General features: G+C 30.6%; 2 protein-coding genes across 3 annotated transcripts; one reads left to right on the top strand and one right to left on the bottom strand.

Annotated features, from left to right (window-relative positions):
* Positions 1-702: 702 nt before the first annotated feature.
* On the top strand, positions 703-3,694 carry DCAF12 (DDB1 and CUL4 associated factor 12-like protein). The gene is made up of 7 exons (XM_076402314.1): positions 703-1,074; positions 1,138-1,390; positions 1,449-1,682; positions 1,739-1,906; positions 1,958-2,173; positions 2,448-2,636; positions 2,693-3,694. The coding sequence occupies exons 1-7, from the start codon at positions 917-919 to the stop codon at positions 2,843-2,845; spliced, it is 1,371 nt and encodes a 456-aa protein (XP_076258429.1). The 5' UTR covers positions 703-916; the 3' UTR covers positions 2,846-3,694.
* A 969-nt stretch (positions 3,695-4,663) lies between these two features.
* On the bottom strand, positions 4,664-22,899 carry Prip (aquaporin prip). Of its 2 annotated transcripts, none has more exons than XM_076402318.1 (7): positions 22,695-22,899; positions 10,427-10,662; positions 10,227-10,370; positions 7,755-7,900; positions 5,289-5,436; positions 5,104-5,232; positions 4,664-4,921 (listed from the first exon to the last, which is right to left on the bottom strand). In XM_076402318.1, the coding sequence occupies exons 2-7, from the start codon at positions 10,646-10,648 to the stop codon at positions 4,883-4,885; spliced, it is 828 nt and encodes a 275-aa protein (XP_076258433.1). In that variant the 5' UTR covers positions 10,649-10,662; positions 22,695-22,899; the 3' UTR covers positions 4,664-4,882. The 2 variants fall into 2 exon arrangements, with proteins under 2 accessions (XP_076258433.1, XP_076258434.1); XM_076402319.1 differs by having other exon boundaries at positions 4,781-4,921; positions 5,132-5,232.
* Between the last annotated feature and the right edge of the window lie 863 nt (positions 22,900-23,762).

The raw sequence follows: 23,762 nt of genomic DNA, 5'->3' as shown, positions 1-23,762 counted from the left end.
GATTAAACAAGTAAATAAAATTTTAACACGGAAAGACTCAGTTTGCTCTCGGTATAAGAAAGGAAAAAAAAAACAGAACTCTAATAGGTCCTATAAAATTGAAGCCATTAAACAAATGTGATTTTTTTTCAAATATTTTATTTATATGTTATAGATATATTTGTTTGTATATTTTATGGACATATTTATTTTTGTATATTATATTTTTACATGCTTATATATTTTATAGATTAATTTACATTAACGAATGGGCGATTATAGCATCATCTAGATATTGCACGTAGTGAAATTTTTCTCGAGAGACCCATATTGAATTTTCTCTATATTACTTTATGATTCTAGAAATATAATTAAAATTACAAGCGATATAATTGACTTAATGGCAATATTTATTGGATTGTTTTCGATCGATAAAAAACATCGAAATAGTCTGTTTATTCTGTGGTTCGAGTCTGTTTTTAACTTATACCGATTATACCGTTGCATAGTTTAACCATATCGATATGATATAATAATAAATATTTACTTGCACCGTACTTAACCTGAAATTTTAAAATGCATTTTTGTTATTTTTATATAATTTCTGATCTATGTAAAATTAAATACCTATCGAAAATTGTTTTTGTGGTGATTCCAATTTCGATAAAATGAAAAGTCTACTGTCACCATGACATTAATAACCTCAATGACTGTTGATGTTTTTTGACAGTCTTTTTGTTTTCATTAGTAAAAAAGGTTAATTTTTCTAACATTTATTCTTCCTATACCTGGTACATATGGATATCTTCAAACTATTTATTTTAGTACGGTTTTGTTCCTAATATTAGATTAATCATCGATTACTGCATATTTCATTAACTTTAAAATTGGAGTAATCTTGATACTAGAAAGTATATTGTAAAATTATATTTCTACAATGTCTAAAACGAAAATTAGAGCTGTATATGGGTCCAACCCACCTTGTTCTATGTCATCTAGAATACAAGAACGGAGACATAAGGCTAGAACACTAAGATTATTAGAACAAAATAGAAAGCCAGAAAAACCTGAAGATTTTATTATGTATGAGGATAGGTAATAATAAAAACATGAATAGACTTTTTGATGTAATAAGCAAGTGAAATATTTTTCTTTTAGTGAGTCAGAGGATGAGCCAGAATGTGTTTTAAAGGATGCAATGAATACTTCATATAATTTTGTAGATTTTGTGAAACATAGAGAAACACAAACATCTAAACAGAGTTCAGTACTTCAAGATTATGGTAACAGACATATATTAACACATGAAATGTTTAAGGAAGTACCAATAAATTTAGGAAATATGAATAAAGTATTTTGTTCTCAATGGTTAAGTGATAGACAAGTTGTTTTTGGTACAAAGTGTAATAAGGTATTTTAAATATATCTTAGGTTTTTGAATATGCTTAATGTGACAGGATCATTTTTAGTTAATGGTTTATGATGTCCAAACTCACAAATTAGATCAAATTCCTTCTTTGATCAGTCGGAGGGAAATTCCAAATAATGCTTTAGATATGCAGCATTGTGGCATTCATTCTTTACAGTTAAATCCTTCTAAGACTTTATTAGCTACAGGAGCAAGAAATGCTTGTGATGTTGCTGTATATAGACTACCTACATTGGACCCAATATGTATCGGTGAAGCAGCCCACAAAGATTGGGTAAGTATTTTAATTTTCTGGTTAAATACAGTTTTTTAGATGTAACTTTTTTGCAGGTGTTTGATATGTGTTGGTTAGATGATGAATTTTTGGTCTCAGGTTCTAGGGATACTAAGTTAGCTTTATGGAGAATAACTGAAGATTTGTTGTATTCTAAACAAGATGTGCCAACATATAAAAGTTTAAGCCCTATTGCATTAAGAGAATGTAGAAATGCCCAAAAAGTATAATACATGATATTAGATTTAATGATCAATATAGTATGAAAATTTTAGATTAGAGCTTTATGTTTTAATAAAGATTACCATGAGATAGCCGCATTAAGTTTGAATGGATATATTCATATTTGGTCAGCAGAGACATTCAGACAGAAATTATCAAGGAAACTGCCTAGTTCACAGGAGAATGTATGCATGGCTATACAAGATTCAGGTTTATATGCAATTGGATGCAAATCCTATACTTTACTTTTAGATAGTAGAACGTTACAGGTAAGAAATTTATTAATTACTGCCGTTAAGCAATATAACCATAATTAGTCAATTTATTCCATCACTTAGACCCATCACATGTTTTGCTTATGGTTAAAAAATATTCCTACTTGTATTACTATTGATCTGTAATTAACAATTCTGAATTTGTTTTGTAACAAAACCTAAATACATATAAGTTTGCAAAAATAGCGAAAATTATTTCCAGTGATACCAAAATAATTTTTTATATAATTTTTTTGGTATGATATATAATTCTATGATTTATTTGTAGGCTGTAAAGAAAGTATCATCAAGGTATACAGGTTGTGGTATTAGATCTACTAGTTTTCAAGGAGACATTTTAACTGTTGGGACTGGGTTAGGTATACTTATGTTTTATGACTTAAGAGCAGGAAAGTACCTGGAAAGTAGTATCAATACCTCAAGAACAGTAGTTTTAAAAGGAAGCAAAGGATATGTGGTAAGTTTATCATTTACTAGTTAATATACAGAAATAAGTGAGGGATTTCTTTTTAGTTTCCTGATGATGAGTTTGGAGATCCGCATAATATTAAATATGTTCCGGCTATTTATACACATTGTTACGATACTAGCGGTACTAGACTATTTACAGCTGGTGGTCCTCTGCCTGCAACATTGACAGGCAACTATGCAGGCCTTTGGCAGTAACAATCTTATCAATGTGTTTTTTAATGGCATTTGGGAAAATTTCATTGGTTTTGACAAATAAGACAACTCGTATTATTAGGTTATTGGACAGAGAATGTGGTTTTCAGAACAGGCACATTTTTTAAATTTTTGAAAAAGGTGCCTGTTTTCGAAGAGTCACTCTTTGTTCTGTGATAGTGTACGTGTTGAAGCAGATTGTCTTAGATGTAAGTAATTTATTAGGTCATAGGGAGAGTTGCAGACTATTTTTTTTAATTACTTCAAATGAAAAGAAAATATTTCAAATTTGTGAGTATGCCATGAAATTGATTTTTTACATTTTTATTTCATCACATTTTTTATGCATGTTGAAGGAATGGTAATTGTTTCTTCATTTTTTATGTACCTCTCAGATCTATTTAGATAAATACTAAAGATATGGAATTCACTCGATCTTGCGATATATTTTAACAAGAGTTTTTAATTTTTTAACGCCAATTCTTTATTGTGTATTAGAAAAGCGGTTTTAAATATTTTCTTTATTACCAAATGTACAATTTTACGTAAATGAGATGTTTAGAACATCACCAGGACAAATGATTTATTGATATCTAACTGGCTAGCCTTAGAATTATATTTTTAACCTTATTTTTGTGCAATTTTATATTACTTTTACCAATGATGTCGTTTTATAATTATCTCAGTTTTATTATTTAAAAAAATTCTCCTGTCTTTTATTTTTGAACGAATTGGTGGGTGATCGATTAATCCTGAAAAATGTTATTTATGGCGGAATGAATATTTGTAATGAACAGAAGTTAGTATGATATTTGATAATTTAGTCACAAATATATAGATAATTATTATTAATAGATGTTTTATTGAATATTTAGTTTACTTATATAATTTTGATATATAATTGATATCATTCTCAGTCAAAGGTTTTCATATACTCTGTCTTAGTAATATAGGGAGAAACTGATCTATTAGGACTTGCGGAACTTTCCATTCCAGCTTCAACAGTCTATTCGTTAATCCCTTGCAATGTGTGCAAAGGATAACTTTGTGAAAATGCAATTTTGAGCGTTCCATGATTGGCATATGTTTATTCTAAATAACTCTTTTAAATTATTCTAGCGAATTAATGTTTTCAGTTCTAGAACTGATGGATCGGACAACCTAAAATCGACTTTCGATTAATTTACATAATGTTTTATTCAAATAAAATAAGAGTATAATATAAACTATAATATTAACTAACGTAGTTTTAAAATGTGTGTAAACTACTTCAATGTATTAGTACATTTGATACTTCGTGTTTCCACGATACACCGTTCGAATACGACAGTTTTTCAATTGTTTTTTAATTAGTATCTGTTATTTTCTTGTTTTTATTTTTAAATTTTTTCTTTTCAATGGGCAAATGTCGTTGGTTGGTTGTTTTTTTGGGTGTGTTTCTACTCAGTTTAAGATCTCTGTGACCTATATATAAATGATTCGGGTATTATAAAAAGGTACATATCAACTATCTAATAATCTCAAATTTGAAACGAGTTCCTTTAAGTACGATGTTATAGTTAATTAGAGTGTTGCTATTGAACTTGTTAACTCAGTCTTCCCACATTGTAAGGCACTGAAATACAAAGATGAAGTCGCTGAATAGTGCAAACGACATGCACACTTTTTAAGCTAACGCTATCACCTTGAACTTAACTAAGAAACATAAGATTTCTAATAGGCGATATCAAAATTCGGCTCATTATGCTTTTGACAGAAATACCTCAGTTAGGTCAGATAGTTCTAAATAAATGCTTCATGATGTTTTAAACAAAATTCACATTTCTTAAAAATTAATATATTAAATATTTGTATTTACAGCGGCTATTAGTAACTAATCATATCAAATATAAACTTAAAAACTAGAGATACAGAAATATAATCGTTTCGTTATAGTGAACACAAACAAATAAAAAAATGTACGTATAAATAAGAGCGAGTAAATTTGAACAGTGACTGTTTAAGCGATTGTACTTTGACCGGGATGCAACACATATACAATCAAGCAAAATTGTCCTTGGTGACGTCAAGTCTCTTCAGCTGAAACAAGAAGTTTTATTAGTTACTTTGTCGTAGATTACTGGAATATTACTTAAATAAATTTACTTTAATTTAATATTAGTTAAAATATATGTTATATATAATTATTAGTTAAAATAAGCCGTTTTAGTTATGTCACAGACACCTTGGTAGCAAATAATAAAAAAAAACAAAAATATTACTTCTTTTTCGTCAGCAACCGTTCTATACCTTTCCACGATGGTTGCTTCGATTATTTTAGGCGCTTTGAGGAAGTTTTCGTACAGTTGTGCTGCTACGATGGCTCCAGCGATAGGTCCTATCCAGTAGATCTAAAATATAGGTTGATTAGTGTTAATGAACTGATAAGAAGTTAAATACCACCTACCCAGTGGTTGTTCCATCCACCGGCTATTAGGGCGCTTCCGAAACTTCTAGCTGGGTTCATGGATGCTCCGGTAAAGTTGATGGTGCCCATGTGACCTAAAGCCACGGTAAGACCAATGGCAAGAGGGCCAGCTGCTTTCGCTTCAGGTCTATGTTTGATATTAAAACAAACAATATTTAATATATCATTTATATTTTGTATACATCGACGTACACAGGTCCTTCCTATAAAACAGCCAATGCATCTCATTAACACAGTCGAACATATTGCTAAATTCAGTTAATAAAAACATAAAATCCCAGCATTTTTCTTTCTCATTTTTCTAATTAGCACTACCCTACTTAAAAAGGGCCAGAATGAAGTTTGATGCGTCCGAACATGTAACCAAGTCGGTCTATAAAATTTTATTTGTGTTGGTACTTGTTGACATTATTGTCATATGTCAATGTAAATATAATAAAAAAAACTCTAACTTATAAAGTATTGTGACTTTAATTAACTGTAGTTTAAGTCCGTCAATAAATATGTATTAGATGTACTATGCGTTAAAATAAATTATATTTTATAATGTTACTGTGTTTCATTAGTTTAATTACATTGGTATTTTGTTGTCAGAGTTAAAATAAAGGAAAACTTAAATTTGGTGCGGCATTGTTGCATTATACATTTTGATGACGTGTATTAGCTGTTTTATTGAAAGGACTATTATACACCCTGTAAAGCGTCACGAGTGATGATATTTCTCTTTGACATTTTGTGATAGTTGTATTTAGGTTAGGTAAAAATATTGCAGTGAATGGTACCTTTTATAATAAATGTTAAAGTTAAGATTTCCTTACAGTAATCCACATTAGTTTTCTACCATATGTGATATAACAGATAGTATGATATATTTACTGTTCACTAAACAAATCCCCCTTTTTTTTAAACAAATCATACATCGTCAAAATGTGTCTACGGTCTGACACATGGCACTAACTGACATAAAAGATCTATGTGTCCCAATTGTTTCGAAAAACATAAAATAACTTAATTCATGTTCATGTAAAATAAAATATATTTATTATTTAAATAAAAATTCATTGACGTATCTGAGTTCTCTGTTAGCGGAAACAAATCATTGTTTAAAATAGCTATCGAAAATATTCTGGAGCGTTAGACTGAATGCATATTGGCCTTGCTCTTGAAGGACTTGAAGTGACACTGAGTACAATAATTTTATGAGAATACGCCTTTTTATCTTTCTTTCTTGTTCCTTGATCAATCAATAAATCATAGTGTAAGTGTGAAATGGTTTTGATGTTTTAGAAGTGGTAAAATCAAGCCGTGTTCTGGATGAGATCATTCAACGCAATTATAATACGAAGAATTGGTTACATTATTCGATAGGAGGTTGATTTTTTTCGCAGTAATTTAAAATTAACTTGTATCGCCACAAAAGATTATGTATTTTTTAGAGATAGAATTCTTAAATTTTCTGAATAGTTGAAAAATCGTAGACAATGCTCTGATTATTTTGTTCACTCACTGTGTTTTGAAATAATTGAAATAATGTTGTTTTGAAATAAATATATTTTTGAACAAAGAAAACGAATAATAATATGTAACAGGTTAATTGAAAAGTCCCCTGTCTGACACATAGATGGCGCTACTAGATTTAAATCCATATGTTTTTAGTTAGCCCTAACCCTCAAAAGATGCGTCTACAAATTTGACAGCTATCGGATCATTAGTTTGTGAATTATAGCATATTGAGTGAAGCAACTTTTGTTATTTAAAAAAATTGATAAAAAGGAATTTCGCGTGTTGATAAAATAATGCTTTTTGAAGAGAAAAAATATAGTTAAAGCAAGAACTTGGCTTGATGCCGGGTTTCCGGACCCTGCCCCAGGAAAATCAACTATCAAGGATGGGTATGCTAAGTTTAGACGTGGTAAAATGAACACCGAAGACGGTGAACACAGTGGACGCCGAAAAATGTGGTTACCGACGAAAAACGAAAGACGAAAACACTTAAAAAATACACAAAACTGATTTTGAATGACCGTAAATTTAAATTCAATGAAATAGCAGACACTCTAAAGATATCAAGTGAACGTGTACATCATATCATTCACGTGAAAACGATGGTCAAAATCCATGAATTGGATTTCGAATTGCTTCCTCCGCATTCTCTAGATCTGGTCCCCAGCGACCATTTCCTGTTCTCAGATCTCAAAAGAAATTTTCGTCCAATGAAGAGGTGATCGCCGAAACTGTGGCCTACTTTGAAGCAAAGGACAAATCGTACTACAAAAATGGTTTCGAAAAGTTGGAGGATCGCTATAATCAATATATCACCCTTGAAGGGAATTATGTTGAATAAGAAAATCTAATTTTGCCAAAAAAATATGTTTTACTATGGTAGGCCGGGGACTTTTCAATTGACCTGTTACTCGGTATTAATAAAATAAATTCCATACTGACCTGTTGGCATCACAAACCCCACAAACTACAAGCACCAAAACGAAGCCTAAGAAGAATTCGAATCCGAATCCCTGCAGTGGTGTGAGATGAGGGTTTAATCCAGTATTACCCAATCCGCTTTCGTGCCAATTCTCTGGGAGAAGAGCCTATAACAAATATTACTTTTCGATGTAATACTAGTACAATAAAAAAACACTTCTTATCCTAATTATCGTAAATCAATTCTACATTAAGTGGGAAGCAATATTATTGTTCTATATGATTTACAAGTGACACCACAATCGCTAAACACTATTCAAATAAAATAATGGTTTGTATAACAATTTAGGAACTGTCATGATTAGTTGATGGTTGTAAATTGAAAGTGATTACAATAGCTGGAGGATATCCTCCGAATTTACACCTTTATGTTTAGTAAGCTGTAGTAAATATACGCTATCTTTGACTCACTCAGTTGTCACCTGATAAAAATTAAAATATTGAAGACAAACATAGTTCTTATAGCATTTCAACTTTAAACCGTTAGGTTATAGATAAATAGGCATAACTAACCTCACTATTTTTATTTAAACATTATATTATTATTGCAAGGTGTTCTTTAAGCTTTCAGCATAACAGGGCTTAATGGAAATAGTGTATTAGATGTACAAATAAGCTTCTTCGACTCAACAAAAATAGGATGGTTATGCGAAATTTTTATTTTACCTCTTTAATTTGATATCTGTAAATGAGATGCACCAATTGTTTTTAGAAAAACATGATAATGCTGATTTAAGTGAAGTTAGTTTTTGGGATTGATTTCAAAAGGTTAGAATAGTAAATTCGGTACTAAAAACTCTAATTAAAGGTCGAATGTATATGAGTTATTAATTTTTTAAAATTTTTCTGATCACTAAGCAAAACTTAGCTAGGCCATTATCATAGACTATATATTGAGCCATCGAATTTTTACAGTGTTGTAAAACATTGGGTCGTTTCAAAAGACAAGTACGGTACACCTTGTGCTAGTTGTCTGAGTTAAGAGCTGCACTCTATAAATATTCTATCTATTGAATTTTAATTTAACAAATTCTATTGAACAAAGCACTATTAGCACTATTTTTTATTCCAGTAAGCCATTATTATAACAGGTTGAGGGAAAAGTACTTTTATTTCGTCTCCTATTGCTCAATTTTGTCCGCTTTTTCTAGATTTAAGTAGCTTATAATGAACAATTCTTTGTAAATTCCATAATACTTAGAGGATTGGTATTGACGTAATGCGAGCGTTGCAACTACTTCTGAAGCTTTTTCGGACTTCGATTACGCCCTTTTTCGCCATTATTGTCATACATGATCTAAACCCAAATCCAAATATCGAGATTCTTTTAGTATGCATTCACATACAAATATTTTAAAATTCTTTATTGTCTATTTATGACCAATCAAAGAGAAGAGCTTATACCAAATATTAGGATTTAGAATAATGTGCTGTTTAGTTCCATAGCGATAAAACATCGTCTTTTTCGCGACTTATTCTTCTACTTCGATATTTTAAAGAATACCATCGGCTTTTTAACGATTGGCTAGTTAGTGTTAAGCTCATATTTAACACTGAAACTTCCGAAATGAAAACAAATAAACCACTTTTGACACTAGCCTTCAATTAAGCACTTATCACCATAAACACCACATATTTTTTGATGAGTGTTTTCTCCATTTTACGTTTTCGTATGTAAAAAAGTAAAAATTGATGAAAATGTCCTGCTGAAATCTTGATTTTCAAATAGCAATTACGCTTTAAACTTACTTTCAGAATTTTTTTTTCCTCGATCTATTTTAGTGTTATTCTGTTCTATTACAATCCTTACAATAAAACATCCAATGCATGTCACCAAGACCATCGAATGTATTGCCAAATTCAGTTTATAAAAAACGTAAAATCCCTTTAGAACACGGGGCATTTTTAGTTTCATTTAGTAAATTTAATTAGTAATAATTAGCATTACTCGAGTTAAAAAGAGACAAGCATTTGTCAAGTTAGTATTTTTTTGTTTTGCTTGAGTTAAAATAAACGAAAACTTAAATTTGGTGTGGCAACATTGCATTACATATTTTGATGACGTCCTCATGTTGCAATGTCGCCGTATCGTTTATAACCTCTAATTATTATTATTAATGTTTCAAAGAATTTTACAGACATTTGGCAACATCGTCCACTAGTACCAACACCACAAGACTGCATTCTACATATTTTTTTTACTAGGATAAAATGAGAGGAAAAAATCGTTCCGGGTTTAAAACAAATTTAACATTTTTAGAAATTGCAATTGGCAATATATTCGATGTCATCTGAGACGTGCATTGCCTGTTTTTTTGGACAGGCTATATTATACTGTTAAAAACTAATATTAGTATTCTAATCTTGGATATAGAAAATTTTGTAACAAGAAACTTTACAAAGAAGTTATATCTATACGGTTTTGACACTTACCTTTAAAGTAGCTGAACCAGCAGTGGCTCCAACGCACTGAGCGACAATATATAATAACGCCTTGATCAAGTTTATCTTGCCTATCGAGAACAGACCTGATGTCACTGCTGGATTTAGGTGAGCTCCACTAACATGACCCAGTGCCTAAAACAAATTTTTTCGCTGAAAAATAGAATCGCCAATGAAGAAAACTTCCTTACCTGCACCGAAGTGAATATGACTAAACCAAATGTTATGGCCACCAGTAGAAAGTTCGGTTTATTTTCAGCTGCAGTGGAAACCATAACAACCACAGACCCACAGCCGAAGAAATTCAAAAGGAAGTTTCCCAAGAACTCGGCTAGCAAAGCCTTGCTCACTAGACTAGCGGATTTGGGCGATGAAACGTCGTTTATACCTAAGACTTCTTTGAAATTACCCATTTTGATTGTAAGACCTGTAAAATAAAGAAAAGTTCAGTTATTAATGTAAAATTCAAGGTTTTATTCTCGGGACTATAGGTGTTGTTGAAAGAACTACACCGATACATTCAGATTATTATTACAGACAGTAATAAAAAGTCACAAACATATCGATTTATAATGCGAGTAATAATATAGTACAGAAGAATATTATAAAACATATTTATTTCAAAATGACAGGTGTAATTATTAAGGTTTCAGCAGAAATTAAAACACAAAATTAAAAATTTAGAAGTTTTACGAAACACTGACGTCATTTAACGTTTTTTTAACTATCATCTGTATACGTTCGAACTTTTTGGCGTGCTTTAATTTTATTAGCATTATTCATTTTATATTTCATAGTTATAAAATCGCTTTTGTGCTATCGGTTTTACAACTACGAAAAATAAATGAAAAAATGGAATAGGTGTTTATTAAGGTATATAGTCAAATTTGCCTAGCCTATATTATAAAAATTAAGGCACTGTATATAATTAAATTACGTATCGGATCTTTCTTAAGCGTTTATATATTTAAGCTGTTAATATATAAAAACAAAAGATCATATTTTAGAAGGAAGTGTTCCAGGCAAACTAGATATGAAATGTGGCAGTCATACTGTTTAAAGTGTATCCAATGAAAGCACAATCATGAGTTGGGAACTGCGTGGATAATATTATTTAAATCAAGTGTCCCTGAATTATTAAGAAGTATTAAAATTGTGTCGATGGCAAAATTACTGAAAATGTTTATGATGATACTTTTAAAATGCAGATGCAAGTGTGTTTGAAAAGGCTACCTAAAGGGCAAATTAACTAAATAAAATCTACATGTGGTCTATCCAAAGAAGCAGTGAATATACGTCATCAGGATGTTTAATCTATGGCCTGCCGTAATGTGTAAATTTGTTTTCAAATCAAACAATATCTTCCTTGTAATTTTATTTCAGTTCAAAAGAGTTAAACAGTCAGTTGTTGATATGTTCGGCCACAAAAGTCGTTCGGTTGTAAAATATTTGCAAAATTTTTCAAAATATTAGTTTTAACAACTAGAGGTTATAATACAGGCAAACGTTGTTTTAACGTTTTGCTTGTTTTGATAAATTTCAAATCGCTGCTTATTTTTACTCTGATTGAAGATTCCGAAGCAAGGCAGAACAGATTGCGTCTCTAATCAGTTACTTTGATAGGAACGAGAGAATGGAGGCCCTCTCTTGCCTATAAAATTCGTTAGAGAGGTAAACATTTTTACTGTTAAATATTAAGTTGAAACCGTTTTTATTGAATGTATTTTTAGTGTGTTGCAGCTGCACTGAATATTAGTATGTGCATGGTTATTAAAATATGTCAAAAAATAAATTAAAAACCTATGAAGTGGGTGACGAATCAAGATTAGCTTGATGTTAGCTCTATTTTACCTCATGAGTTAATTTCTACAGTACTATTCCATGCACGTACTATCCCTAGTAATTTTGGGTTAAGAAAGATGAATATAACAACAATTGTAAATATTAATTACATATACGAAATGAAATCCCTATCTTTTCGATCTTTTATAGTAAACAATTTCTGAAGCATCCTCACCGCAAGTCAGAAGCAAATCTCAACTATTGCTTCATTCCAGCGGCCTTTACATATCCGCTTTATCATAGAAATATCTTGATGAAAACTGTCTCTGTGCTTGCCATTGAGAAGGAAATTTATTTTTAGATATATGATGCATCCGAGCTGATGGTATTTTTTAGAAGTTCTTGACTAATGACCTATTGAAGTAACAATTTTTTCTTTTTATAATACTTAAAAATGACATATTATTTGTATTTTGAGAGTTAACAGGTGTGCTAATATCTTATGTACTAATATAGTATTAATTAGGGTTAGGAACTATTGACTGAAAATAGTTGATAGTCGCAAAACAGTTGAAACAGTCGATTGTCAAAAAATAGTGATAACTAGTAGTAATAGACTAGTAAAACTTAATAGTAATTACTATTTTCAGTCAAATGCACAGTTCGACTGTTTTGTTCAATTCGTGATGTTAAACGAAGATGTACGAATCCTTTCCTGTATAAATTGTGAGAAAGGAAAAGACGGAGATAATTGCTTGGAGCAGTTAATTTTTGTATAAATAAAATAAGAATTTTGAAAATCGGTCCATAATTGACGGTGAAATCTGCGAACATACATTAAAAGAAACTGAATATTAGTATGTGCATGGTTATTAAAATATGTCAAAAAATAAATCAAAAACCTGCGGGTGACGAATCAAGATTAGCTTGATGTTAGCTCTATCACAGATCAAATATATGAAATGTATAAAATTATTGACAAGTTTTTTCAATATTAACATAATTTAATATAATTATTTCAGAGGAAGGCATGGAGAACATCCCTTTGTACACTGTTAAGTAATATATGATTTAAATGGTGTAAAGATAAACCACGAAGAGGTTTAATGGAACTTCCAAACATTGCTTTTAAAAGAATAATATTTTTAAAAGCATATAACATAAGTCAAGGAAGGCTTATTGTTTTAATATGCTTATGTATTTAGATGAGACATGGACTTTTCAGAATGGGGCATTGGGTTACTCATGGCAAGATGATAATAAATATAAATGATAATAAATAATTTATTGCTGATATATTGTTCTTGTTCTTCTTAGAATTGTAGAGTTGGAATGGTTAATAATACGTTTGGTTTGGATGAACTCGATCAGACACATTGAAGAAGAAATTTACAAAAGATGAAATCGTGAAAAAATGTTAGATAGATTGGAAATTAACACTTAGTTATTGTTATTCACGCGAATTAAATTTTCTGAATGTGGAATTATGTTTCAATGCTGACAATTTGCCAAGACGGGGTGATGAGAGTGGAAACCATTAAATGTGAGTATATAAGTGTGAACGATTTATGTGGATAAATATGTGTCTAATTGTTCAGAATTATACATGAGAATTAGGTTAGAATGTATGAAGTGAGGATGAATACCAACTGTTTTGTAGATATAGTGAGTGCATATCAAAATGCCTTGACAAGGAAACACACCATCGAATGAAACAAGAGCTAAACATAAAAAGGTAAATAAGCTCTCTAATGAAAGTAAAATACATTACTTGTATATACAATTGTCAATTAGGTGGATTAGGCTTCCAGGGGACACTACTACATAAAAACATGCCTAGAATTCTATCTTACGGATAGTGAGGAAAATATTTAAATGTAAATATAATAAAACAACTATAGATGTACTATAATAATAAAATAAATTATATTTGATAACATGTTTGTTTCATTATTTTATGATGGACTAAAATTTTGTTACACTTCAAATCACAAAAATAAAACTCAGAGCTGATGCTGCAACTTTGCGACGTTTTGACGTCATAAGTGTAAATGGCGTAGGTTCACTGCTACTTTGGATAGACTATATTATAATTTTGAAGCTTACCGGTGGCTTCACTAATAACACTTGGAAGTCATATATTATTTATAAGTATTGTTATTTCAAACAGTTGTAAAACTTGTTTTATGCTTGATTGATTAAGTCAGATTGTTTGACTTAATATGTCTTAGTTAACTTGGTGAAGTATAATTCATCGAACTATTTGATGTACAAAAAACAATAACCGGCAGTTTTCTGTGAAAACAACAACAACGTTTTCATTCAGATACTTTAGGAAAGTTTGCTGATTTAATCCATCTCTCTGTTAAATCCATTACATGAAATAACTAAGTTACATACAGATTTGGACCGTTTTTGAAATAATTCAGTTGATTTTTCAGTTCATTTATTTGAAATTATATTTATTCCGGTTAAAAATTGTTGTGAACTAGTTTTTCAAAATTCGTCATGTTGTATGTTGCCATTATGTTGCCGATTGTTACTCAGTTTATATCAAAATAGTCAAGTGCTTGTGCATATGCATATTATAATAAAGTTCCCCCTATAGGTTTCAGAGCGACAAGTCTGACAAAAGTTTCCTATTTTAACGGTTTACTGTTCGAATGTTCACAAGCGTATCGCATAATTACTCGGCATGGAGGCAGGGAAGGAGAAAAAATGATTTTCCTCGTATACGAACACGCGTTTGTAATTCTATTAAAAAAAGTAGTATTTATTTCACATGAATATAATAAAATACGTTAATCTTCGAAATAATCGAAGCATGAAGAATGCCAACGAAGTAATCGAACAATGTTTTTCCCACTACATCAACGCAAAGTAACTGTAGAAAGGTAATTAGTGGTTTCCAGTCTTGTTTTAAATAAAATAGTACGCAGTAGTATATGTTAAAATGACGCGCCATTATTTCAGAAACTGATATGATATCGTTTTATATGTTATATTTATGATTGTTATTTTTTTTAGTGAGTTTTTACCTTTTATTATTTGACAGTGACATTTGTCAGTGCAAAATGAAAAAAATCAAAAAAAGGCGGGAAAATTGAAAATAACTATTGTATTAATTATATTCGCATTATAGATACCATCGTATTACATATTTCGTATATTATAAGCATTATGCTCATAAAAGTACGAATACCGGGTAATAACGTAAAAATAAAGCCGATCAAGGTTTACATCAATTAGTACCACGAGATAATTGTTTTTAAATTGATCCAATTATCCTTAGAAAAAACAGTTATAATTATAAACGTAAAGGAATTTAGTTTATTCAACATTATTTTGACTCATACTGATTGTTTTCACAGAAAACTGCCGTTTATTATTCCTTTTGCAATTTATTGCAGTAAAAAATACTACGTTATGTGGTTTTAACTTAATATATTGAATATATTTTATATATATATATAAAATGTAATGTTATAATATTACCTATTGTTACTCAGGTTATATCAACATAGTCAAGTGCTTATGCATATGCATAATATTATAACAGAGTTCCCCCCTGTAGGTTTCAGAGCGACAAGTCTGACAAAAGTTTCCTATTTTAACGGTTTGCTGTTCGAATGTTCACAAGCGTATCGCATAATTACTCGGCATGGAGGCAAGGAAGGAGAAAAAAATGATTTTCCTCGTATACGAACACGCGTTTGTAATTCTATTAAAAAAAGTAGTATTTATTTCACATGAATATAATAAAATACGTTAATCTTCGAAATAATCGAAGCATGAAGAATGCCAACGAAGTAATCGAACAATGTTTTTCCCACTACATCAACGCAAAGTAACTGTAGAAAGGTAATTAGTGGTTTCCAGTCTTGTTTTAAATAAAATAGTACGCAGTAGTATATGTTAAAATGACGCGCCATTATTTCAGAAACTGATATGATATCGTTTTATATGTTATATTTATGATTGTTATTTTTTTTAGTGAGTTTTTACCTTTCATTATTTGACAGTGACATTTGTCAGTGCAAAATGAAAATAATCAAAAAAAGGCGGGAAAATTCAAAATAACTATTGTATTAAATTATATTTGCATTCTAGATACCTTCGTATTACATATTCCGTATATTATAAGCATTATGCTCATAAAAGTACGAATACTGGGTAATAACGTAAAAATAAAGCCGATCAAGGTTTACATCAATTAGTACCACGAGATAATTGTTTTTAAATTGATCCAATTATCCTTAGAAAAAGCAGTTATAATTATAAACGTAAAGGAATTTAGTTTATTCAACATTATTTTGAGTCATACTGATTGTTTTCACAGAAAACTGCCGTTTATTATTTCTTTTGCAATTTATTGCAGTAAAAAATACTACGTCATATATATATATATATATATATATACCGGTGTTTTGGCTTAACTTGACCGAGTTTTTTTCCTGAAAACCATTATTTCCTACTAGAATTAAAATGCTCAAAAACTGTCACCATACTACAGATATATACGATTATCGATTCTATCTAAAATATATGATAAAATATGACATGACCTCCTTCTCTATAAAATAATCTGAAGTTTTTCGATCTTAGTAAACTTCATAAAATCTCTTTTATCTGAGATTTTATCAAGGGTCTCTTTTTATTCTTCATTTTTACACGGAAAAATATTCTTACTGCTGTTGGTTTCACCAAATATATTCAATATACATACATATATATATATATATATATATATATATATATATATATATATATATATATAGTGTATAAATAAAATAAGAATTTTGAAAATCGGTCCATAATTGGACGGTGAAATCTGCGAACATACATTAAAAGAAACATACAGCCGAATGTAGAACCTCCTCCTTTTTAGAAGTCGGTTAAAACATTTTATAACCTCCAACCTCCTCCTCCTCCCCCAATTCCTCCGCCAACAGTGCATTAAAGTATCAGATTCATAAGTAAGATGCATGATAAAGCATATCGTCTAATATAGCCCCTCAATTAACTCACAGATCTGGTATAATTTGCACGATGCTAACAGAAAAGAATTCCTCGCCCATCTCAACATACCCGTCTAACCTCGAGTACAACCATTTAGGATTATAGCAAATTGTTGCAGCATATGCCAAACTTGTTTTGTTGTTTTTTTTTCTGTTTTAATGATGTCACCTCGTTTCAATATCAAGTTACCCAAGAGGGCTATATGACGCGAGAGTTTTTCTTGACCTGTTGAATCGCGATGCTGATACATGCCCGACATTTTTATTATTAGAAATTATTCAAGAATCAATGCCAACAACAAATGTTAGGTATGCTGTTGAGACGAAAAAAAAATCGTGTACATATATATTTAGTAATCTGGAGGCATGTGTATTAAAATTAAATAAGTGTGGTATAGTACTTGCGTTGAACGTGAAGCAAATAATGTAAGACATGATAATAGCTCGTGTGCATTGATGTACCAGCTGAATAAGAATTTCTAAAATTTGTTAAAAGTACTGGAGCTTTCTAAATTATTTTTTTGACAATTATAATAATATGATTGACCTTAGGTAGCCGGAAAATATACCAGTAGGTTTTTTTGTCACGCAAATATAAAAAAGCACAGGGAAACAAACAAAGAAGAAGATTAAAAAAATAAACTACAATATTTATATTGCAGGTGGGGTTATTAAATATAATATTGGGAAAAAAAGAAATTTCCTAGTAATCTTAAGTAGAGTTAGCTATAACAACATTTCGATTTTTACTATTTTAAAAAAATTAGCAAATGTCAAAAAATAGTAAAAAAATATCGTTTCTTGAAACAGTTGTAATATGGTGAAGACATTTTGTATGATTTTTTTTACTTTGATATGATGGAAGAATGTATAGAGACGGTTCACGTTAAATTTCATTTTTAGATGTCACTAAAACAGCTATATTTCTGAAACTCGAATTTCGAAAACTCCTTTCAAGGGCATATTTTTAAAGTGTTGAGCTTTGAATGATAAACATGATTTTTAGATTCTTTTTAATACTAAGGCAGTATTACTAAATTGATTAAAAGTATTTGGTGTTTATGACCATTAATACTTAGGTGAACTACAGTGTCAGATTGGGTTTGCTGGTTTTCGTCCTGGAAATTTTGATGTTAAAGATGAACTTCATAGTGGCTAGTCAATCGTTGAAAAGCCGATGATTTTCTTTAAACTATCGAGGTAAACTGACATATTTCATTCTATAACATCACTGTGAAACCAACCAATAAAAGAACCTTGATATTTGGGTTCCACGTTGCAAACATTGGAGAAATTGACTGTGTAACAAAATTTAATGAACTGAATTTCCATTTGTGGATCGTTGTTTAAAGGAAACAAAATTGAAGAATTTTTATAACGAACAATGAAAAATAATTGTGTACGATTATAATATGCGAAAAGGATGAGGAGAGATCGGAAACGCTTCACAAAAGGCTGTTAAGCCCGCACTGACGCCATGAAAGGTATTAAGTGTCAAATAATAAATTTCTAGACTCTCTACGGTCAGTGATTAGTGTGATAAAAGAATATGATAGGAAATGTGTCGTCTTTAATCACGCTGGGCTATGCCTTTGTGATTCGGTAAAAATTAAGTGAGATTGGTTTGAGGAAGAGGGGAGTTTGGTGCATCCACTATATACTTCAAACTGTGCTTCCTCATATTACCATTTGATGTGGTTTCTGCAATATTACTTTAAAGATTTAAAGCTGATTTTGAAATAGGTCTAGGTTATTGTTAAAAAAACAGGCCAACTGAAAATCCCCGGCCTGACACATACATGGCGCTACCAGAATTAAATCCATATGTTTTTTACTTGACCCTAACCCTCAAAATATGCGTGTATAAATTTGACAGCTGTCGGATCATTAGTTTGTGAATTATAGCATTTTGAGTAAAGCAACTTTTGTTATTGCGAAAAAAAATGAATAAAAATTTCCCGTGTTGGTAAAATTTTGCTTTTTGAAGGGAAAAAATACAGTTGAAGCAAAACGGCTTGATGCCGAGTTTCCGGACACTGTCCCAGTAAAATCAACCATCAAGGATTGGTATGCTAAGTTTAGACGTGGTGAAATGAGCACCGAAGACGGTAAACAGAGTGAATGGTCAAAAGAGGTTGTTACCGACAAAAACATTTAAAAAACCCACAAAATGATTTTGAATGACCGTAAATTGAAATTGAATGAAATAGCAGACACTCTAAAGATATCGACTGAACGTGTACATCATATCATTCATAAATATTTGGGTATGAGAAAGCTCTGTGCAAAGTGGGTGCCTCGCGAGCTCACTTTTGACCAAAAACAACTCCAAACATGGCTCCATCATTTCACTCCCAACTCCAATCGACAGTCATCCGAGTGGACTGCACACGATGAACCCGCTCCAAAGCGTGGAAAACGCAACAGTCGGCTGGCAAGGTTATGGCGTCCGTATTAAACTGCCGTATTTGAAGAAAAAGAAAGTGTGGCTTCACCAGCACCGTGTCACAAGTTAGTGAAAACGATGGCAAAAATCCATGAATTGGGCTTCGAATTGCTTCCTCATCCATCGTATTCTCCAGATCTGACCCCCAGAGACTATTTTCTATCTCAAAAGAATCGCTGGGAAGAAATTTTCGTCTAATGAAGAGGTAATCACCGAAACTGAGGCCTATTTTTAAGCTAAGGACAAATCGTACTACAAAAATTGTATCGAAAAGTTGGAGGGACGCTATAATCAGTGTATCACCCTTGAAGGCAGTTATGTTGAATAAAAAAACTAATTTTGCCAAAAAAATGTATTTTACTGGTAGGCCGGACACTTTTCAATTGACCTATTGCTGTGCGCAGCCTAGCCTATTCGTCTTGCTCTTGGGATTATCGTAGTATATTCAGTTTTTATCGACAATGATGACAGTCTCATGTACGTCACATAAAGTTATTGCTTATTTACCTATCAAATTGATGTATTCAAAACTAACAAGAAAAGTAATCAATGAAAAATGAAATTTTTGCACCCTTCATGATTAGCGTCAAACTATTATTTTATGTAGAGAAATGTCAAAACTATCGCAGTTAATAGTTAGGTTAGATTGTTTAGCAGTTATTTACATTGTTACCAATATATATATATATCGTTGATCAAATTAAATGCATGAACTTAATATTTCCATATTATTTTTAAAACTATATTGTTGTGACAACATAAGTATTAAAAAAACAGAATTGGTGTTAAGGTTGTTTTACTCCGTTATGAGGCACTTAAAATACATCATAAAATACTAAAAATACCCGCGAAATATTGTATTTGCATTGCATTGTGGAACTGTTTTATCTTTACAACGCATTATTTATGTATAATTACGTAAATAAACTGATATAAGTACATTAATGTAATTTTTCTAGTATTCTTTCTATTATTGTTATATTTCTTGCAGCTTTGCATACGAATAGTCTGTATTAATAATAAAACTGTGAAAATATATTTTTTTCAAATATAACATAAAAGGGGATATTTATACCTTAAAATATAATGCACATTTATCTCAGTTATCCCAAGAAATTGATGTATTGCAAACAATTTCTGAAATTACATATAAGTCCGAAGCCTAATCAGGCTAATATTATGGATATAGGATGGTATACGTTTGAAAAAATCACAAGGAATCAATGTTGCGTGAGAAGGTGTTATGATTAATTATATCATGATTAAAAAATCGATTGGTTTTAAAAACAAACAACAGGACACACGTTTAAGAATAAAAATTGTCTTTTAAAATCGATTGAATAGGTGGTGTCAACAATATCTTTAATTGTCGCTTTGTCGACTTTCTTCGTTCTTCACACGGTATATATCTTTTCTTAAACAATTTTGATCCACCAAAGACTTTATCCAGATAGAGCATCATCATCAAATGATATTTTAATCATTTTGAAGAAGGGGAGGGCGAAAAACCATTTAACAATGTTCAATACAGGGTTTTTCATTTACTACTTAATGGTTGCAAGGTAATCTTACTAATTACTGATGCTAGCGACTTTTGCTACAAAAGCATCCTAAGAAACAAGCAATGAAAGAATCCCATTTGGAAAGACCTACGCTAAGTCTTATTATATTTTGATCACAATAGTATAGCTATTAGATAATTTTTAATAACAAGGATATAAATAACAAAATTTAATATAATTATGGATTATAATTAAGAGTGGATGTGATACTTAATCATAAAGAATGCCTTTTAGGTTAAGTAACTAATTACTTGTGGTGTGGGACTGAAGTTTTATTTACAACCTACAAATTATCATTAGTAAGCCTGAATGGAACCAGAAAACAAACAAATTTCCTCAATTATATCGCAATAAAGTAATATTTGTCAGCATATTACTTAAAGGAAGTAGTTATGCATTATTCTGTCGACTTCTAGGTTTAGATGTAGTCATGTTAATAATATTGATTTAATGCGAATGAAGATCCAAGTCGAATATAAGAAAAAATTGCAAAAGCCTTTACTGTCACTCGAGATGTTGTAGATACACGCTTAACTTTATAGTGATTTAGTGGTATAAAGTTCGTATTCAGTGATATAAGAAGAGGAAATATGGTTACTACATCATATAAAGGCAAGACTTATTGATTGAACATTTTGTTGATTTTTATTTTGAAGATAAAAAGGAAAATTATTTTTACGCCGAACTATGACTGGTGAAAATGGTCTATTTTGCTAACCAATGCCATCGATTGCGTATGATTTGGATCCAGGGTATTTTCTTTGATGAGCTTGTAAACTCTGGAAAAATCCTTACAGGCGATTTTTATTAACAATTAATTCTGTTCAATCTAGTTTTTATTCGAAAATGCTTTAAAAATAGTAAAGTGATTTGTATTTATGATGTTGTAAGGTAGGTTGATACGTGCTGTCTTTACTACACATTGAATATCACTTGTTTTGGCCAATATGACATAATCCATTAATATAGTACGTTTAATCTTATGAACAAGATGAATTATGCAATTTTTACAGCAAGTTTTAGATACCATGAGATAAAGAAAAGCATAATGATGATAATCATGAATATTTGATTAGTATTAATAATGTAATAAAAGTTTTTAGTAAATTAACACGTTTGTTGTAATTTTTTTTGTTGTTTGCTGATATTTTAAATCAATATAATAATAATTTTAAAATAACATTTATTTTAAAATATTATAAATATTTATTATAAAAGCTAACGAGAATAGTAATTCTAGCTATTAAGAATTAATAATTGCTGTTAAGTATTGCTCTTATACAAATAGTGTATTTGTATACGTGTAAAATAGATAATACATAAATATAAATGTTTTTTACCAACATTATCTATAAGTTAAATAGAATGTAACGACCAAATGATATAGTAACATTTCAATTATTATTTTTATTTACATGTTAATTAAATTTGAAGCATTTTTGTAAAACTTATTATTAATATTGTTTGAATTTTAATAATATTCTAGACTGAGATAAAACGTAATTATAATTTATATAGCTGAAGGTTATTCTTAGATAAAATAAAAATAAACAGGAAATAAACTTAATATGAGAAATTATGGGAATTTATTTAAAAAATATATTAAATAATGATTTTGATGACTTTTAACGAATTAAAAATCAATGCTCACCTTAGTTGTTAGATATCGGGATGATTTTTCACAAATGTCAAACGATTTTCGCGGTTAGACGTACGGACTAGGTCGGATCAACGCTTGTCAGTTGGATGCCACACGACAACTACTACACGACGAACATTTGGTGGCTTGCTTCAATGGATAAGGGACCAGCGATGACTCTGGCTGGTTACGCATGCCACCGTAGCGGTAGGGGAATACTTCTGTTAGTTAGGTATCAGGTTTTTTTTTCGTCCAGGAACGCGAGGGAAACGATTGTGATGGAGAGCAAGGTTATGAACGTTCGTAGATATGTCAAGGTTGAGCGATTGGTCGTCCCTCTTTTTCTTGTACAGCGTGTTTACATTGAAGCTGTGAGGTTTGGCGGTGTGATTTCTGAGCTGTATTTTAAGAATTGCGCAAATATCTGAAAAATAATTTTAAATATTTGTACAGTATACGTTTATATTAAATAATTCATATAAGATTTGAGATGTATAATGAAATATTTTTAAGGAGGTATGTGCTTAACTAATAAATCTTATAATAAATAAATGTATGTATGTGGGATAAAATGTACCATAAAAATTGGCTTTATAAATTATATAATTTTAAAATTATTTTAAGCTATTCTTATGTTTATAACAGGTTAGTTAAAAGTCCCTGGCCTGCTATAGTAAAACACATTTTTTTACCAAAATTAGTTTTTTATTCAACATAATTCCCTTCAAGGGTGATACACTGATTATAGCGACACTCCAACTTTTCGATACCATTTTTGTAGTAGGATTTGTCCTTTGGTTCAAAATAGGCCTCAGTTTCGGCGATCACCTCTTCATTCGACGAAAATTCAATTCCATTTTTATATAGATTTTTGCCATCGTTTTCGCTGACTTGTGACACGGTGCATTGTCTTGGTGAAGCAGCACTTTCTTTCTCTTCAAATGCGGCCGTTTTCCGCCGATTTCGTCCTTCAAACGGTCCAATAACGCTGTTGATAGTCCTTCCTTCTTCAAGGTAGTCAATGAAAATTATTCAATGCACATCCCAAAATACAGACGCTATAGCCTTGCCAGCTGACCG

The sequence above is a fragment of the Rhynchophorus ferrugineus genome, unplaced genomic scaffold (assembly GCF_030347505.1).
Source record: "Rhynchophorus ferrugineus isolate W39M unplaced genomic scaffold, kcgeb_rfMv2 rfM4, whole genome shotgun sequence".
In the NCBI taxonomy this organism is placed as follows: Eukaryota; Metazoa; Arthropoda; class Insecta; order Coleoptera; family Curculionidae; genus Rhynchophorus; species Rhynchophorus ferrugineus.
The sequence above is the reverse complement of the archived record's forward strand: the minus strand, read 5'-3'. Positions and strand labels throughout refer to the sequence as shown.

Bases quoted from the DNA above. Each gene is read 5' to 3' on its own strand.
- DCAF12 (XM_076402314.1), top strand. From the start codon at position 917: ATGTCTAAAACGAAAATTAGAGCTGTATATGGGTCCAACCCACCTTGT. The intron at 2,174-2,447 runs GTAAGAAATTTA...ATTTATTTGTAG, and splicing joins TAGATAGTAGAACGTTACAG to GCTGTAAAGAAAGTATCATC. The intron at 2,637-2,692 runs GTAAGTTTATCA...ATTTCTTTTTAG, and splicing joins AAGGAAGCAAAGGATATGTG to TTTCCTGATGATGAGTTTGG.
- Prip (XM_076402318.1), bottom strand. From the start codon at position 10,648: ATGGGTAATTTCAAAGAAGTCTTAGGTATAAACGACGTTTCATCGCCC. The intron at 10,371-10,426 runs GTAAGGAAGTTT...AATTTGTTTTAG, and splicing joins TCATATTCACTTCGGTGCAG to GCACTGGGTCATGTTAGTGG. The intron at 4,922-5,103 runs GTAATATTTTTG...TTCTTGTTTCAG, and splicing joins CGGTTGCTGACGAAAAAGAA to CTGAAGAGACTTGACGTCAC.